This window comes from Pezoporus occidentalis, unplaced genomic scaffold (assembly GCF_034315485.1).
Source record: "Pezoporus occidentalis ecotype Australia unplaced genomic scaffold, CSIRO_AGI_Poc_V1 ctg2, whole genome shotgun sequence".
Lineage (NCBI taxonomy): Eukaryota > Metazoa > Chordata > Aves > Psittaciformes > Psittacidae > Pezoporus > Pezoporus occidentalis.
In genome coordinates this window covers 10,051,694-10,070,797 of record NW_026913855.1, presented here as the reverse complement: position 1 = coordinate 10,070,797, position 19,104 = coordinate 10,051,694, and the positions used below count along the sequence as shown (strand labels likewise).

Here is a 19,104-nt window from a genome sequence, read left to right as displayed (position 1 = left end):
GCCGGGCCCCTCACAGACGGGGTCCCCCGCTGGGGCTGCCATGGTTGAGCCGGCATCCCCGGCTTGCTGCAGGACCCGGAGCTGTCAGCTCGGCTACCCATCGTTCAGCTTGTCCGTCTCTTGCCCCCCGTCCCTGGCCACCCCTACTCCCCAGGCCTCTCCTCCCGCGGACCCTCGAGGGTCTCCCCGGGCAGGCCGGTGCGAGCGCCGAGCAGCCGGTGTGTACGGGCAGTAGCCAGAGGGCTGGCCCCCGTGCCGGTGGGACAGGAAAGCGCTTGGCCCCAGTGGGGATCGCAGCGAGGAAGGAAGATGGATCTGTTTTGCAAAGGGTGTTGGCTTTTTGGCAGTGGGGGCTTATTGTAAGCGCTGATTCCCCTGGCATGTCGTGGTTTGTATCAAGGGACAACTGTGATTTTCTCAGTATCTCCACCTCTGTTTTAAACCCAGGTTTGAAAGTGTGGTGGGAACTAGCCTTTTATATATAGCTTACTGTGAGGAACAGGAGTTGAGTCATCTCTTCTGTCAAACATCCTGCTTTGGGTACTTTGGGAGTAGCTTTGCTGTGAGCGTGGCCTCTGCCAAAGCGGAGAAGAGCTAGAAATACTTGCTCATGAGTTGTCCCAAGTCTGGCTATCTTTGCCCCTGGGAAGCCAGGCTGGTGAATGTCTGGAGTGCTTAGTGTGCCACCTGGGAGGTGAAGCCTTTTCATCCTATGGATTAGAAGCGTTGAAATAGAAACTTTAGGTAGGGGAAAGATCTGGCTAGTTAGTCCAACCAAGTTAGGAGGTAGAACCTCCCTTGGTCCTCTCCATTTTTCTGTTTTATAGTCTGGCGATAATGTTGTGATAAGTGGCCACTCCTAGGAGGTACCTACAGGGACTGGCCAGTTAGGAAGAAACACAGCTGGAGAGACTTCTTTTGGGCTTCTGCTATGTTTGTAGTATTTTTCTCAGAATGCTTGAAATTATCAAAACGTTTAGAGGGACAGGATATGGCATGCTAAAGTTGCAGTCTCCGGCAGGGGGAAAACAGACCGTTCTCAGCCCTTTGATGGTTAGCACTCTTTGTCTGCATTACATCTTCCTATGGTACTGTGGGGGTGGGAGTTGGCAATCTGTGACTCCAGGCAATTTGATTATTTTAATGCTGTTAGTTGTTGCCCTGACACATACCAGCTGGAGCTTTCAGGACAAGCATAGTACTACTTTTATTTTTCCTCCTTTCTTATGACTGTATCCAAGAGGAAATGTTCAGCAGTTCTCAGAAGAGCTGGCTCCTTTAAGGAGGCTACAACCACATTGGGTACTGGCCATCAGGGTTATTTTTGTAGGGGTCCCGTGTGTAGGTCTGGTACTTGCCACCTTCAGAATGTGCCCCTGGATCATCTGTTCTTTTTGATCTTGTGAGTCAGTGCGTGCTGGAGAGGCAAAGGAAGGTGTGGAGTCATCAATGCTGATATTGGGGCATTTGCTTGACTCAGTGTAGTCTATCAATACAAATTACATTAGTTTCAAACTGAAGTGTGTGGGGTGGTTTGTTTTTTGTTTTTTTTTTTTTTGTGCTAGAGCTATATGCAGATGGTAGAAGAAAATAAGCAGGTTATCTGGAGGTGGATTATTTCATTTAGGGAATCTGTTTGTACTGATGCCAGGGGAAGAGGATTAGTGGTGACCTGTAACGGGAATGGTAAGGAAAAGCTCCAGAGCTTGCTACAGCTGCTGTGGCTGCTCTTGGGTGCTGAGCCCTTCTCAGTGGCATGGTCCCCTTGTATTTTTCTATCATACGATATTGATGTATTTCATAGCAAACAGCAGTCACACCTGACTTTCTGTGGCCATTAGTGCTGATCAAGGGCTGGAGGCCTTGCATTCCTTTTAGGTGGGTTTGTCTTTTGTTGCTAGTTGTCTTTGTAAAATTAGCTGTGCCTAGGGTTTTATTTTCCTTAAGCCCACCTGAGCCTCCTCACTTTTCCTAAATTAAACTGAAAGCACTGGTTTATAAATACCCTTCTTACTCTGCTCATAGGAAAATTGGCTACTGAGTGTGTGTTGATTTAGCTACTATTAATTTTTAGTGCTTTTCTTTTTACGTCTTATAGGATGAGTAATGGGGTCTGACTTGGGAAATTGTTTGGCCTGATTTGTCTTCATGCTTAATGTCTGACTTTGACTTGTAGTCAAAGTTCATGCTGAACTGTCTTTACAAATTACAAAGGTGTTTTTCTGGAGCTGAAGTCTAGTGGCTGGGATGGTGACAAGAGACTGCAGTCCTTAGATTTGATTATCTGTGAACAGCATATGCTTAGTAAAGAGTGTTTCCTGAGTTTTAGTTCTTGTTCACCATGTTAGAGTTAACTGCCTGTTATCCATGCAGACTTTTCTGAAGGGTTGTGTGTTATCTCCACAAAAACACAGATAAGCCCCATTCATTATAGGAGTTGATGCATAAGAAATGTAAATGACTGTGGATAGTCAGAGCTGATGCAACCAGTTCTATGGAAGCCAGTGAAGCTGCACCAGTTCATGTGAGTGGCAAATTCCACTCCCTGACCTGTGCCGCTTGCCTGTGCTGATGGACAAGGTGGGCTTATCTTCTCCTTTTACAGAACCTGACCATCTCCAGAGAAAGCTCAGTGAACTCCCCTGGAGTACCCATCGGTATTATTGCATCTAGAAGCAAACACTGGGCCAGGAGTTAGATGCTTTATTAAAAGTGTATGTCTGTATAGGAAACAGTAGCAAAGGAGCCCTTGAAGCCATTTTCCAGAGAGGTGTGTTTTCAGGAAGGACTTCTCTGGACTTCTTTCCGGAGAAACATTACTAACTGGAGCAGCTATCTTCCATTGCAGGGCGCTGCCTTTGTGCAAAGTGGAGAAGGTGAGGTGCTTTCATGCGATGTACAAATAACGACGGGTGTCTCTTGGTTGTGCATTCTTCTACATCTGTTATTTAGTCCGTGGTCATTTTCTTAATGTTTCGGGTCATATAAGGAGGCTACTGTTTTTATTCATAAAGTAGTGGTTGAAAAGTTCACAAAAACAACCACCTTATTTTCCTTCTCTTCTGACTCCCACCCCTTCTGTCTCACACGCCCGTAGCAGCCATTGGCCTTCATTTTGCACAGCCTGGAGTGCAGTTACTGAAGGCAGTGTGAGATGACACAGCTGAAAGTTCCCAGCCGTAGTCTAGTGCCGAAGTATTAGTCAGCACGGCGTGAAGATTCACTTCTTTCCAGGTAGCTTTCACCCATAGTTATGTTTCTTGCTTCTAGAATGACTAGGACAACACGGGTAACATGTGTTTTTGGTTGCACGGTGTCCTAATTTCCTATCTAGCATACAGCGTTGCTTCATGATGCACAAATGCAAACTTCTGGACTTTTCCTCCTTTGTCAACAACAATCTAAAAAGCCTATTTTTGCAACACCAACACCCTCCAGTTTCTTGGTATCTTCAATTTATAATGACTAACCTTAATGACTATGACTGGAATTTAAGCTTTTATCCTCTCTTGAGAGCACATATTCAATGTTAGAAATAATGTTCTGGAGTCTAAAATGCTATAGTTTACAGTAATGGTGATGTGATTTGAGATTTGTGCTGCGGATAGGAAACACCAGATAGCTATTTAAAAATATCAGACAGGCTTTTCTCATGATTTATTTTTTTTTAAGCTTAAGATGAGGGAGCTGGCTGGGATGATCTCATTGGTGAAATTCATTCATAACTTGAGTCTTTTGCTTTAGAGCACGTTTCCTGTTTGCAGAATTTGGGCCTTAGCAATGGCCTTTGGGTACTCTGGAGCAGCTACAGGCTTCTGATTCCTGGCCTAGGCTGGTAGCCTTTGAGAGCTCCGCTTCTAGCAGAGTCATCAGGTGTGCTTAAAATAATGAATTCGGCCATGAAACCATGAGTGTTGTGGATGCAGAAAGGGACTGCAGAATGTTTTAAGGGTTCTTTTACCTACTTGATAGCCCGGCATTGGAAACTGCCCTGCTGATTTCTGATGCCTTTGTAAGAATGTTGAATTTATACAAATGAAGAGGGAAAGAAAGAGAAGGCTGGCTGAACTTATCTGTGCAAAACTTACAGGTGTCTGTACCAGACTAAAGGAACATTTTCTTATCTAGCTGGTGTTGTCAAGCAGCCCTTGATTTGTAAGCAGTTCAGGGTACAGCAAGGGTCCTAGAGAAGTGGTCTTTCAGTATCAGTGGCAGAACTGAGTGCTGTGGTTAGAGCTGGTATAAGAGAGATCATCTAGCAAAGCTGAGAGGGAGGAATGTTTGCACAAAGTGAAGCTGCAGAGAGTGTGAGAAGTGCTCCAGGCTTTGTTTTTTGCAAGGCTAGATAAGTAACAGTGAACATGTTTTTATCACATGAAAGCCCTGGAGTTAAGGCAGGTCATAAGCTATTTTGCAGGCCCTTTTACCGCCTTGCTAACCTTTGGTGGTAAGCTGGGTCGCCTTTCAGTGGGAAGGCTGCAGTGAAACAGAGGCTGGGGTGATAATCCCCTATGAAAAGTCCTTCATGACTTTCGGAACTTCGCGGCTGCGGGGCTGAGCAGAATGGGTGGAGTTTTCCCTTTAAATAGTTGTGCCTGAGAGACTGTTGCTGCTGTTGTGGTGACACTTAGGTGTTGCTAAGGCTTTAGGAAGTCAGCGCTGACATATCTGTATTGGTGGTATGCTCTGCATGCACCGAAGTAGATGGATCATATGGTTTCACTACTGCAGTTCTGGTCTCTTCAAAGGATATGGGTGTGGGTGAGAGACTTCAGGTGGCAGAGAGCAGAATTCATGGCCAGAAAATGTGGTTTTGGTGTGCCTGTTTTTTTTTCATGTCCTTACTGCTGTTCCCAAGTTGGGAGGGTTATGAAAGGATGGGAGGGGTAGTGCTGCAGTGTCACCTGCCTCTGCGTGTGTGCGCGCACACGCACACATGTCCTCAGACTGCACAGGCTGGTCCTCAGGGTGACCTTGAAACTGCCCAGTTAAAGTCTTGTAACTGAGCACTGTGCCGACTTTTGGGAGCTTTGGCATAGGTGGGTAGATCTGGGAGAGACACACACAACTTGAGGACTTTCATCAGTTCTCTTACATGGAGAACCCCACAGTGCTGCAGCCCTTGACTTGCATGGCTTTGCATTTCAGAAGACTCGAAGGATGTCGTTTTCAGTGCTTTGTCCAGCTTGCTTAGCAACCTTAGGCAAATCACCTTTTTTGTATGAAGCTTCATCATTAGTTAAATGAGGGTAACTCTTTTCCTGCTGTTGGGGGGAGGGATGTGCTGTGAGGCCCACTTGGTATTTGTAAACCACTTTTGCTATCCTTTGAGAGCCTCCTTTGTGTGAGTGTCCCCATGATTAAAAACCTCTGGCTGCCAACACATGCTCTCAAAATGTGGAGTACCTAAAGCTATGTAGTTTGAGAAGGTTGCAAAGAGGCACAAAATGTTGTCTGCGCTTTTTAGATTGTGTTTGACAATAGTCTGCTGAAGTAGTATGTTCCATCCTGTATGCAAATTGAACTTTGTCAAATTGTCTTACCACAAGATATCTGTATTTGATACTATATTTCTTTCTCACAGATTCTGCCTGGTTTGTTCGTTGGCAACTTTAAAGGTAAGATTAGTTTTATCATTATCTCTAGGATTACTTAGCAGGGGCCTTAAGGTGTTTTACAGGCCTATGGAATTCACTTACATCTCTGCAGTTTCTTTAATCCCATCTTGCTTCATTTCTGGACGCACCTGGTAGCACTTAAAGAAGAACTTGTCTGCTCTCTCATCCATGCGCTGTTCTGCAAGTACTTTAAGAGAAGAAAAATGAACACCATCTCCTCGGAGCATGCTTCAGCTGGAATTCCTAAACATTGGCCTGCCTTAAATGATTCCTGTGCTTGGCAGGCAGGCCGGCCTGTGAGCCAGACAAGATTCTTTGTAAGGCTTATTTCAAGCCTTCCTTATAAGTAAACGCTTAGTATGCCTCCTGCTCATTGCTTTCATTATTTTGGTTATTTATAACAACTGCTAAAGAGTTCTGTTATCACTGCCTGTGAGACTGATAGGTCTGCATATTGCTGTCTGACCACTGATACTTGTCTGTGTCACAGATGTAATATTATATGGATTTTTTTTTCCTTTTTTCATGAGGCTTATTTTTTGTGTACAGAAAGACAGAACCATATTTAGAAAACACAGGAAACTTCAGGAAGTTCCTTTAGGAAACTTTAGGAAACTTCATGTAGGCATCCAAATAAATGACCTGTTCTGAAAGCACCCTGTTAGCAGCAGTTTGAGCTGATTGTCTCCAGTTGTGCCCATACAATTGTTTTCATACCTGTAGAGTGTTTCTGCTATGCTTGAGTACAAAAGCAAAGCAGGACTCATAGAGGCAGTTGTGATACCCTGTCCTTCCTGGTCTGGCTGATATCACAGCGGTCTATTAATACTGGACAACATCTGCATTAGATTTAGATGGTCCTGCACCTCCTCTCTGCCTCATGCCCCCGTCTGCTTTTTCCCCTCTATCCCAAAACCTGTGAGTTCAGTGGGTTTTGCCCAATTTACTTGACTCTGTACCTGCTGACCTGTGTTGCTGGTCCTGTGCTTGCTGCCCCTTGGGAACTGGAGCTGAGCACCTTGAGAGGCAGCCCAGAGGTACATGTGAAGTTAAAGCTGCCTTTTGTCACACTGGGATGCAAATGCAAGTGTATCAGTTTGAGGGGGAGATAATCACGCCATGGTAAGGGAAATGAGAGGATGGAGGTGAGTTTATACTGGTGGAAGTAGGTAATGAAAGGAGAGAAAAAAGCAAGCTAGCAAGATGAAAGGAAAACAAGGGGAAAAAGGATAGTTTTGAGAGCACTTAGACGTATCACTGCAAGGGTGGCCAGTGACAAAACTAAGTTGGTCACAGCCATGTTGCTTCCTCATTTTTATTTATTTTATTTCATTTTTTTTTTCCTGTCAAGAAATTCAGGAGAGGGGTAGGATGGGAGGATGTTTGGTAGTGGAGTCCTTTAGGTTTCAAGCTGTTTGGCAGGATGGGCTCAGGGAACTTGGCTTTCAATCTGCCCCTCTCACTATGGCCATCTAGTAAGCCCTTGGTAGTCCAGCCAGGGGAGCAATACTTAGCCAGAGCATCTGTTTCTTGGTGCAGTTCTGGTTTTGGGTGATGAACCAGCTAAGGGAAGTTGGCCAGGATTGCAGAGTGAGTCAGCATCTCTGCGGAAGCCAGGGCCTGCAACCTTCTGGCTGGTGCTTCTCTGGCCGCTCAACTGTGTGCCTTGCAAATGGTGCCTAAAATGGCATGTCAGGGCACTTCCATGCAGAGTAGAGGCATGCACATGAAGATGGTGTAAGTGGGCAGTGCTTCTGGAAGTCAGGCTGAAAAAAAAAAAAGCAGAGGCTGAAATGCTTCAGCTACTGCCATAGAGTGTAAGGATGGGTTGGCTTTAATCCCAGTGTCTGTGTTCGATGTTCTGTTTCTCAAATTGATTTAGAACACAAGCAAAATGTTCATTTATTTATTGCTATGACCTTTGCTCATAATGCATTTAACCATTATGTTCTACCATCATGAGTATCTGTTGTTATAATCTTAAGTTAGCTCTCTTACCTGGAGAGGAAGAGAGAAGGTTGGTGTTGCAGTACTTCACTAATACAACAGCCAGCTGTCTGCATGCCTTGTTCCTCAGCGCCTCCTCCCTCCTGCCCTGCTTAAAAGCAGTTTGCATGAGCCCTCTGTACAGTGAGGTCATCCCAGTTAGGAGCAGGGTGCTGGTGAATCTCCAGTGTACTTTCCTGGAGGAGTTTGATTGCCATGTTCTTGGGGCATGTTCTGACAGCTGGCACTTCTTGAAAATGTGATGAATAAATTTTGAGGCTGCCATAAAGGGGATCCTTGGCTGAGAAATGCTCAGCAGAATGTATAGTTGGGATTGGTTAGAGTGTCCCAGTTTGGGCAGTTGAAATGTCTAGATACTGTAAGAGACATGGTTTACACAATTATTTTGTGGAATGCATGTTAGAGCAGGCTCCTCCTTCTTCAGCTTGAGACTGCTAGCTTGAGTTGAATAAGATGGCATCTCCTCAGTAAGAGGAGTAATACTGAATCCCTGGCATTCTGCATCTCTGCCGGACGTAGTGCTGAGGCTTCGTAGCACCGTCTTGGCTTCTCTGCCGGGGGTAGTAGAGAGGAGGGAGCGTCTGCGGAAGGCGGGTCAGGGGAATCTCTCACAAGTGCTCTGATCTGCCCCCTGGAGGAGAGCTCCTCCGGCAGCCCGGGCAGGCAGGGTTTCTATAGCTAGGTCAAAATGACTCTTCTATGCACACTCCTGTCTCCCTGCTGCATGGGATAACCCTGGGGGCACTGACAGACTGGCAATAGGCGCAGTTGTACCAGATGGGTGCCTCCCTGCTGAATGAAGGCAGGATGTTAAAAACGTTAAACACTGTAATCCTGGATAGCTGTTGTCTGGAGAGAAGGTATCCAGCAGTTGTTCTAATTGGGGAATTATTATTCAATATTCAGCAATATTTCTACTTTATGTATAGGGTTTCTTACTGTCTTTTTAGGTGTAACCAGCTTAAAAACAATCTGTGACAGGCAGAGCAAATGCAAACTCCTCTGCTGAGGAGACCTCTGAGAGATAAACTGAGTCCCAGGAAAAACTTGTGAAATAAATCTGTGGCAGGGAAGGTTTGTTGTCTTCCGCCACTCAAACTTTTAGGCACATAGAATGAAAGGGGCCTTTATAACCACCATAGCGTCTTTAGGTTAGCAATTTACGTGTGGTCCTGATATGGAATACACTGAAGAACATGCTAAAAAATCCCCACAAGTCCACATAACTTGAGTGTGTCCCTGGAAGACTCCTGAAAAATCATAGATCTTGGCATGTCTTTAAGTGCTTATTATCTTGTAAGATCTATAAGCATGATTCTGCTTATTAATAGCATGTTAACACTGTGTTATGTTGCTGAGGGAGTGTATTTGAGATTGGGCAGCTAGAGGGCAGAAAAATTTAAGAAGAACCACAGTTGCCCATACAAAATGCCAAGACTTGAGTTTGGTCTAAATGCCCAGAAGAAAACTGAGCTCCTGGGCTTCTTCACTGAAAGTTAATGAGGAGTTATTTCTTTGCAAGTGGGAGAGTGGTGGCTAAGAGAAAAAAGAGGGAAGAGAAAGAAGTAGTTAACTCTTCTTCCTGCCTCTAGTTTGGAGAAAATTTTGGGTTGCTCCACATGTACCTTACAGATGAAATTTAGTCTTCTCAAAAGACAAAGAGTTTATTGTGGGATTGCATGCGGTATGTCTACTGCATTGGAAACCTGATGTCCCCTGAAAGGCATCTGTGCTCATGATGAAAATAGGTGCTTTGTTCCTCAAGAGACTGATATGACAGGGCTTTTTAGCCTGTTTCTCTGCGCAAATAGAAAAAAAACCACCCTGTTTCTTCTGATAGGAGGCACTAAATGAATGCTTATTTGGTTCCAAACCAAAAGGTGTAGCAGTAGTGAGCACCACAGACTCAGGAGTATTTCTACCTTGAATATTAAAGAGCTTGTGTCCTTCCTTATAATCATATTTGGAAGATTCAAGTTTTTCCAATGGAATATTTGGGGGCTTTCTGATTTGAAGGGGAAAGCCACAATATGAGGCTTAATTCCCCCCAAAGAGTCCAGTGTTGCTGTGGATGAGCTGGAGAGTCTAGGGAAAATTTCTGCCCTTCCAGTTAATAAGTATGTAAAAAGGCAGTGCCCACCAAGTAGTTCTGCTGTGTTTATATATCCAGTTAATACCTTTTATCAGCTGCTTTATTTTTTGGGAGGGTGGGAGGTGGGGAGTTCCCTTTTCTAAGGTTTTATTTCAGGTACTGACAACAGGAGAGGGTAAAGATCCCTTTTTTCAGGTTCATCTTTTGAAAGAAGATGCTTATAGTTCATTAAACAGAGTACAGGACCCTTTTCCCCACCTTTCTTGCTCCCTGAAAAGGTCATTCTGAGATGCTGGAACGAAATATGTATTAGAACATAGTGTGAAATGGGGACAGGAGATGTAGAGGTTTTGTTTATATGTGTAGTTTTTCTGTCTGTGTGTGTCTGTAAGTGCAGATGGACTCTGGAACAAAGCTTTCCTGATGTGGAGGCCATTCTTAGTAATAGCTCTTAGTGCTCCGAACCACTAGAGAGGAGGTTCTCCCTTAGGCAGGTATCTATCTCTAGTTCTCTCCAAAGCAGAAAATAAAGTGTAGACAAAAAGTTTCCTTATTTAAAAAAAAACTAATGATGATGAAACTGTAGTCTGTACATCTGCCGATTGAGACTTCATACTTTTGTCCGTACAGAGCTGACTTGCTTTCTCTAAGCACTTACTTAGTTTTGTAGAGATAAAAAAAAAATAGATAATTGTATACTAAAAACTTAATACTAGCTTACAGTGCTATAGGAGGAGCATGTGTGTCTTCTCAGACTAACAACAAAGTCAGAAATGTGAGCTTTGGAGGAAGAAGGGAGGATGTCTTTTAGTTTGGGATAGCTGGCTAATGGGAGTAAACGTGACAAAATTAAAATAAACTAATCTCAGTTATTTTGTGGAGACACTTGATCTTCTAAATTCACAAGTGAGTTGCAGTTAAATGTTGCAGATCAGGTCTGTATCACTGTAATGCTTTTTTTCCCCTGTTCCTAGAAGGATGTTTTTTTTTGTTGTTAGCAGTAGACATGGAAGACTGTTTTTCTTCCCATCTGATGCTCCAAAGGGAGAAATCTTTATTCCTCACCTTGATCTCTGTGGAGGTACTAAAATACTAAAGTAAGAGGGAATGGTTGTATGTACATTTGAGACTTCATCAGCCTAGTGTTGGAGTCCCTCAGTCATTGATATGTCTTACTTGGAGTGGCTGGAGCAGTATTGTCTCCCTTTTGCTTATGGGGGTTGAAAGCACAATATGCTAGGCTGTTTGCTCCCCAGACACACAGTAAGACTTCCCAGAGAGACAAATTCTGGCACACACACCCAATGCACCACCATCCACCCCCCCCCCCAAGTCCTATTTTGATGACTGCCATTGCTTTTGCAATTGAGTGCTTGCAGTTCTGTGTATGAAGAGAATAAGGCAGGAGTCATAGGGTGAAACTGAGGGAAAAGAAGTAAAATGTGGGTGTGGTGGGAGGGAGAGAGGAAGACTTCTCCAATGTGGAATGGGTCCTTTTTTGTAAGGAGAGAGTTTCCTGAAGGCTTTACTCAAAACTCCACATCATCTGAGAAGTGTTTGGCTGTATGAGAAGGAATATTAGGTAACCTACTGTGAAGAATAATACCATATTTGATGGACCCTTTGGGGGCAAACAAGATGAACTCTAATAGGTTGATTTCATCTTTAAATTTGGAAATGGAGTGTTGCGCACAGTGATTTCAAAATGCAAGCCTGCATGTAGTTGTATAGCACTGTGCTGTGGTAATAGTGACTCTTCTGGCTTGTGGAGGTCCTTTGCATAGCCCCTTAATTTTTTGGGTAATCTATGGTATGAGACCATGAGTGATGGGGTATCTCATTTTTACTGCTGTTTAAGTAGCTTTGTCTGTAGTATCTGTAGAGGCTTATGGCAGGTGCCAGGGGAACCAGGGGAATTTCCCATTTATAAACTGTTTAAAGTCTAGGTCCAGATGATATTGTCTGGGAAGCTTTTTCTCCTGTATGTCTGTGATTTGAGTGGTTGTTTCCTAAAGATATTGAGGACCTGCTGGTTACCCTAGGATGTAGGTCTGGTTTAGCCATTTCCAGCTTGTTTCTGGTAATATCTGAAATCTTGCTGTCTGAATAGTTTTGATGTGTTGAAATTCCTTTAGCCTAAGTCCTTGATTAACTGAAGAACTAAAATAATTCAGTCCTTTTGAGTTGTGCTGTGTCCATTAGGCCTTTCACACTGATTCAAAGCAGCCAACATTTAATTTGGATCACATCTTCTTTTAAAGCTGTTTGCCTGGTGTGGCAAGCTGTTTCTTACCATGTTATACTGGTAATTAGCGACTGGGGTCTGTTGGTGCTATGTATTGTGCCATGTCTGATGGTATGTATTAACGCAGTGAGTTCTAGCCAGCAGGTTCTGAAATATGCCTTTAACCTTTGGAGAACAGAAAGCAGTGATTTGTAGGGACATGTAGGCTGGCTTCTGGACTTCCAAGTCCTTGTCTGCTTAGGTGCTCTCTGAGGAATCACGACTGCCCTATAAACTTAAACAATCTGGAGGTCAGGTGGATTAGAAGACTTCCCCTGGCAAACATTTGTGTTTCTTCTTTGAGATGCTTACTCTGACATCTTTTTAGGAAATTTTAATTGTTCTGTGAAGTTAAACTTTAATTCTGTTTCAGAGCTAAATCTGCTATTTTTTTCCTGAAGGATTAGGCATCTGTGGTGGTTGTGCAGGCTTGACCAGTAACAAGTGAAATCAATGCAATTTTAACTTGTCTCTCTGTTCTATTAGCCTTAGAGAAGCTTTCATAATTGGATTAGGTTTAAATTTTATTGCCTGTTCCTGTGCTCATGTGGATCTTGTCTATGGAGCAGTATAATTAAATGCCTAATTTCTCTTTGTGATGTAGAGAAGGCACTGAAACTTTATAGTAGAGTGGAATAAGATGAAGTAAGAGATGCTAATTGAACTCTTGCATGTACATAAAGAATGTCCAGGTGATGCTATTGTTATTTTTGTACCTAGAGAGAGACAGTTTGAAACCTTTGTGGTCAGTGCTTTTTTTTTGTGTGCAACCAGGCTAATGTGAACAGATTGTATGGGCAGATTTGGAAGGCAGGTGTTCACAAAACTACTGCTGTAATTGCCATGGTGTACTGTGCCATTCTCAAGCAAAAAGGTCAAAAGTAAATGGGCACAAACTAACTTTTACCTGAATTAGTGGTTCTTTGAGGTAGTTTTCTAGCACATTAACGATTTAGTATGGGGAAAGTTGCTCACTCATGATAGATGATCTATTTTACCTCCTTTCTCATAGAAACAAACCTATGTTTTTGCAATATCTAGCATCAAATTTTCAGTCGCCCTAGTTTGCTTTCCAGTTTTGAATGTTTGAAACCCTTGGTTACAGGTCTAGGAACCACCTTTTTACAACTTCACTTCCTTGCTGTAGCATTGTGCCTTTTCACACATTGTGCTGTTTATTGCCTTGATCTCTTGTCAGAATTAAAATTATGGTATGTATTGGTTAAATGCACATTTTACTCTACTAGTCTCCAGGAAGTAAGAATCTAGTTATCATTTTGGTTTGCCCAATTTCCTCAATTGAGTTTACCTCAATTCAAGTGTTACAGTTGGCTTCACTTCTCAGCCCTGGATATCGCAAGGTTTGTCTCCCAAGTGAAACTACATCTCCTGAAGGGGTATTTGTGGGTAGAGAAGATGTAAGCTATTTCTTGTACAGCTCTGACTGCTTGTTCAGATGGCCATCACCTGCACATGGGCATACACAGACTTACATTTCAGATGCAAAATACATGAAACTTCTGACTTAAGAACATATTCCTGAGTCACTTAAGTTTCTTCTTTATATAGTATATAATTTGCTTTGGAGTTAGAAGTGTGTCTTCCCGTTACCCACTCTGATGGTGTTCTAGAACAGCTGCATTTGGGGTTTTGCTCTACTTCATGAAGCTTAAAAAAAAAAGTACACATGATAAGTGATTTTCAACATGCAGAGTGGGCTATTCCAAGAGATTAAAGAAATTCTGTTCCTTTTCTTCCCTTTATTACAGATGCCCGAGATGTAGAGCAATTGAGTAAGAATAACATTACGCACATCCTTTCAATCCATGACAGTGCTCGCCCTATGGTCGAGGTAAGAGGTGTGGGGCACTCCATGGTAAATACTGGCTTTGTTGTTGTTGACTGTTACAGTCATCTTGGGGTTAATTTCTTGTTCTGTGCAATTGATGTTTTGAGACTGGTGTTCCTGTGGAAATGTTTGACAGCTGTAGTTTTGGCATCCAGTCTCAGCTTTTGTTGTTGCTATTATAACAGTAAAAAATCTAAGTGACAAAGGAAGAACTAATTACAGTGTCAGTGTAACACACTAGGGGGATTGTGTTACTTATTTATAGTAAAGGTAAGTTTTCTTCTGTGTGCAGGTCAAACAAAACATAACATTGCCTCTCACCTTCCCCCATTACCAAACCTCCTTTGTGCTTGGGCCCCTTTCATAGCAGATGTTTGTGTAAGAGGTTTCTAGTCCTTTTCTGTGTAAAATAGCCTTATTTGGTCTAATCATCTAATATAGCAGAGGTTTTCAGGTCTCCCACACTTTAACATGAAGTACTATTCCCCATTTTACTGAAGGGAAGCTGATTTGAAGAGCTGAAATGACTTGAATTTCTATGTCATGTTGAGCAGTGAAAGAGCTGGGACCTGGCTCCGGGTCTTTTGGATTGTTTTGCTCTCTTCTTTACACCAGCTTACCTTGGAAGGAGGGGAGTTTGGGAGTTTGGCTGGGCTTTGCTACACCTTAAGATCCTGCTGTGTGATTTTACTTTGGGAACAGATGTTCCCTTAAATTTGTTTGTTCCTTTTCTGCTTTCTACTTTTCATGAAAATATGCCAAAATGGTGGGTAAAGCTGGTGTTAGCTCTCAGGTGCTGCTGAGAATGTCTGCATTTCATTCTCTTCAAGTAAGGTCTTTAGTGAATTCAGTTCTTAAACTACAGAATTTCCACCTCTTGCAGGCAAGTCAATAGGTAAGCTGAACAAAAGGTATCCCTAATATGTCATGGTTAAAACCAAACTCAAGTTAATAGTGAACTCAGGGTTGACCTTGAACTTAAGTGTGTGCTGAAGCAGAGCTTTAGCTGTTGACTTTTATTATTTCCATTTGACTTCTGTTGTGCCTGATGCTTATTAAGTCTGAAACGTACTGAATTTCAAGAGTGCTCTTAGTTGAAGAAATAAACTGAGTAAGGGACATTTAATGTTTCCTGTAGGGTGCTGTTGTCTAAAATGAGTAGGAGCTTGCTTTGCTTTATTATCATGATTAGAAAAGTAGGAACACTAATTATGGCACAGATAATTATGGCCAGTGTTTCTTGTGGAAGTGGTAGTTTTGGCAGCCCACAAGCCGCCTTCTCGCTTGTGGTGGTGCATCTGTTTGTGAGGCTGCATGGTAAATAGACCTGGGAGCTTTTGTGGGTTAAATATAACCAAGTCACCATTTCTTTCTCTAGCTACTGCCACAAAAGATGTGAAGGACTGTATTTATCCAGATCTGTTCTTGAGCTGATTTACAGTAATGTATCAAAAATTACAGTGGCATGGGAACAGCTAGTGGCTGTTTGAGGATAGGATTGCTTTATTCACCTGTGCTTCTAAAATTAATGTTTCTCCAACTGTGCCTTCTGTTTTCTATGCACAATATATTCCTTTTTGTGACAGTGGTCTGGAAAACAGCTGTTAAAACTTCTCCCCAGTTCTTAAAGTAGTGGAAGCAAGTTCCATTTGTCTGGGAGCTGATTATTAATTACTTTATCATTCATGGTCTAACTGTGATGTTTATGTGCAACTAAATGCTTTCTGTTAGGAGCAAGAGCCTAGAAAACATTTGCTAGGTTGTGTTACTTCCTTTGTTATTTACATCTTTGTCAGGTTGTAGGTAGGTTTGTTTACAGCCTGTGTATCCACATTGTGCTCAGGGCTTGTTCTCAAATCCACTGAAGTCAAATGGGAATGCTTTCCCTACATGTCTCCCTCTTCCGCTTTCCCCCGAGATTTCACTTGTGGAAAAGCTAGGGTTCAGAAATTTGATGTTATTCAGACCTCTAAACATGGAATTGCAGTGATATGAGAATCTGCCCTCCCTGAGATTGTTTTTTGTGTGTGTGAATGTTGATCACCTGTAAAAGGCTGCCTTTTCTTGGACTGCAGTGGTTGCATTTGTCTTTTGCTGCCAATATTTTATCTGAAGTATTTCCTATTTAACCTGTAGGAAATGCTGCAAATACTTCATTCAACAAAACTTTCTGTTTAGTGCAAACTGTGGAAGGTGTTTTTAGACATCAGAAACTCAGTAGTGCTGTAGTAATGTTATCAAAGAGAATTTGGCCTTTTTTTGGCTGTCTGTGGAACAAGTGAGTATCTGTGCATACCTTAGCTCTCAAAGAGTTCACAAAGTCAGATACTAAAGTTTCAATAATGACTGTTTTGATGCAGTAATACTTAGGATACAGCACTTAAAGGTGATGATGTTGGGTAAAGAAATGACCAAATGAAAATGACCAGTCTGGCTTCATGGTCCATGGTCAAGAATACAATGCTAAAAAAATAAAAGCAAATGCCAGTGTATGTGGTGAACACCAACTTGCTACAGTTTTCCATGGTAATAACTTATCATATTACCCCTTTCTGTGATGTTACAGTCTTTTACTTGATTATTTAAAATGCTCACAGTACCTTTTAAAAAGTGTGGTTTCCTCTGTGCTTTATATACTGCAATATTCAGATATATGTTCCTTTAGTTCCTCGTAAGTTGGTAAGCTATTAGAAAATGATTGAATCATTTCACAAGAATTTTATTGGTTTAGGTTACATAGTATGTGCCTGTTGTGAAATAACTTAAAAAAGTGTTCTTATGCAAATTTGGTTTCATACATTACATCAATGATCATCTACAAACCTTCGTGGATGTCTGATTTATGGGTGGCTCCTTATCAAAGACTGGACTTAGGAAGTTGTGTACTTTCAAGCTGGAATAACAGGAAAAAGTAGGTTTAAAAATCAGTTGGATTCTAAGACTTTTTATACCATTAGACATTGGCAGCCCGCATTAAGATACGGAATTGGTCTGTAGGGTTCTGAGAGATTTAAACTGGAAAGAATTTGCCAAAATCTGACCTGAACTATCTTGCAGTATTGCCCCTTAGTTCTTTTTGTATAAACTGTTTCAAGGAAGTTTGTCCTCTAATAAACCCTGAAATTAATTTGTGTTTAGAAAGCATCCTAAGGCTATTGTTCCAATAAAGTATACCATGGTTATACAGGGTCTTAACCACTTAGGTGGTTTTGTAAAGATGCAGGTTTATAACTCCATCACAAAAAACTACAGGTAACTGGTGGTGGGTCCAAGAGAAAGGACTGCATACTGTATGGAACAGGGTTTGTTATTTCACATGTACAGAAGTCTTGTGTCTTCCCCCCGCTCCCTCGAGTAAGAGCAACATCTGACAGTATCATATGTGTTCCTGCAGAGGCACGGAAGCAATAACCTTGGTGAATCAAGTTGGCTCTTCCAGGTCACTTTGGATGTCTGCCCATGAAATACTGACAGATGTTTTATAAATCCGCACAAAAGCCATATATGGAGGTGAATAATTAGGTTTCTTGCCACCTGCATTCTAATCTATATCTTGACTACTTCAGGTTTTAAAATCTCTGTTCAAAATGTGAGATACACTGAAAGGCAGATGGGGAAACATATCTTGGAGTGTGCTTTAAACAGTAATGTGTCTTGGTGGTAACCTGTTGAATCTATCCAACAGGCTGTCGTCTATCTGTAAGGCCTTTGACATGGTCCACCACAACAGCCTCCTCTCTAAACTGAAGAGATGGATTTGATGGATGGACTGTTTGACAAATGAGGAGTTGGTTGGATGGTCGCATCCAGAGGGTAGTGGTCAATGGTTCAATGTTCAGATGGAGATCAGTGATGAGTGGTGTCCCTCAGGGGTCTGTACTTGGACAAGTACTGTTTAAAAAAAAATCATTGGGGTGGAAAACCTGTGCTATGAAGACAGGCGGAGAGAGCTGGGGTGATTCAGCCTGAGGAAGAGAAGGCTCCAGGGAGACCTTACAGCAGCTTTCCAGTTCCTAAAGGGGCCCTACAGGCAATCTGGAGAGAGACTTGCTATGACAGCATGTAAGGGTAGGACAAGGTGGAATGGCTTTAAACTGACAGAGAGTAGATTTAGATGAGATATTAGGAATAAGTTCTTTACTGTGAGGGTGGTGAAACACTAACAACATAGAGATGCCCCATCCCTGGCAACATTCAAAGGTTGAATGGGGCAACCTGAAGATGTCCCTGCTCTTTGCAGGCGGGATTGGACTAGATGATCTTTAAAGGTCCCTTCTAACCCAAATTATTGTATGAACTCTTGGTAGAACTCTCTTTTTAAAGGTAGGACAAATAGGTGTTGGAGTTGGGGACCAAAAGGCTAAAGGTCTGACTGTTGTGATATCCATATATTCTAATCAAGCTGTTGTGATCAATCAGAACCCACAGAGAATGTGGAAGCACTCTTAATGACTCCTGAGCAATTCTTCCCCTTATTGCTTCAATTGTTACCAGCCAGTTGTTACTCTACTGCATTAGCTCTGGAGTCTAACAACTTTTGTGTCAGTTGATGTAAGTGAAATAAGCAAAGGCAAAGCTTTTACTTACCAAGAATCTGGTTGCAGGTCCATTGAATCTAAGAGTGTTCGTCTGGATTTTCCAGGTGTTTGACTCTGTTCTGAGGAATGCTAAATGGAGATGAATGTGGGCCCAAGTCAAACAGGCTTTTGATGTAGATTGTGCAGCTGCTTGAAAACAGCTGCTTCACATTCTGGAAAGCAAGTGTTGTGGTGGACTGTCATGTCCAAGTAGCTGCTGCACATGCAGCATCCTTAATTTTCTCTTACTACTCTTCCCAGTACCCACCACCCCCCCAGTTATAGACTTAAATACTGGCAAGAGCAAGAACACTTCCTTTGTTGCATTCATTAGCAATTGCTGTGTGTAGTGCAGGCAGGAGTACGACATGAGTCCTGGGTAAGGAAGGTGTGCTGGAAGTTCTTCTGGTCAGACAGTTGCTCAGGCCCTGTCCTGGAGAGGGATTATCTGCAGAGAGGCAGGCATGGATAGACATTCCATGCAGAGAACCCACATTGGAGCATGATACGTGTGGCTGGCAAATGGTGTCATACAGGTTCAGACTGAAAGTAAGCAAGGCTTTAACTGTGAGGGTAAGTGATTGCTGAAATATATTGCCAGAGGCAGCAGTGGTTTTTCTCACATGCTCCATTTTTGTGCAGAAGTTGATTCTGGTAATGCTGGGTTACAGAGCTCT

The 19,104-nt window shown here is 42.5% G+C and overlaps 1 protein-coding gene across 12 annotated transcripts in view; it reads left to right on the top strand.

The window, feature by feature from the left end:
- The window catches only part of DUSP22 (dual specificity phosphatase 22), a 50,325-nt gene that overhangs the window by 6,276 nt on the left and 24,945 nt on the right, over positions 1–19,104 (top strand). For 4 of the 12 annotated variants that reach the window (XM_062617775.1, XM_062617781.1, XM_062617784.1 and 1 more), the window contains exons 2-3: positions 5,585–5,618; positions 13,771–13,853. In XM_062617775.1, the coding sequence (XP_062473759.1) occupies positions 5,585–5,618; positions 13,771–13,853 (117 nt within the window). Of the gene's footprint in view, positions 1–217; positions 330–3,100; positions 3,235–5,584; positions 5,619–8,683; positions 8,700–13,770; positions 13,854–19,104 lie in introns of those variants that run through there. The other 8 variants (XM_062617785.1, XM_062617780.1, XM_062617777.1 and 5 more) reach the window with 6 other exon arrangements.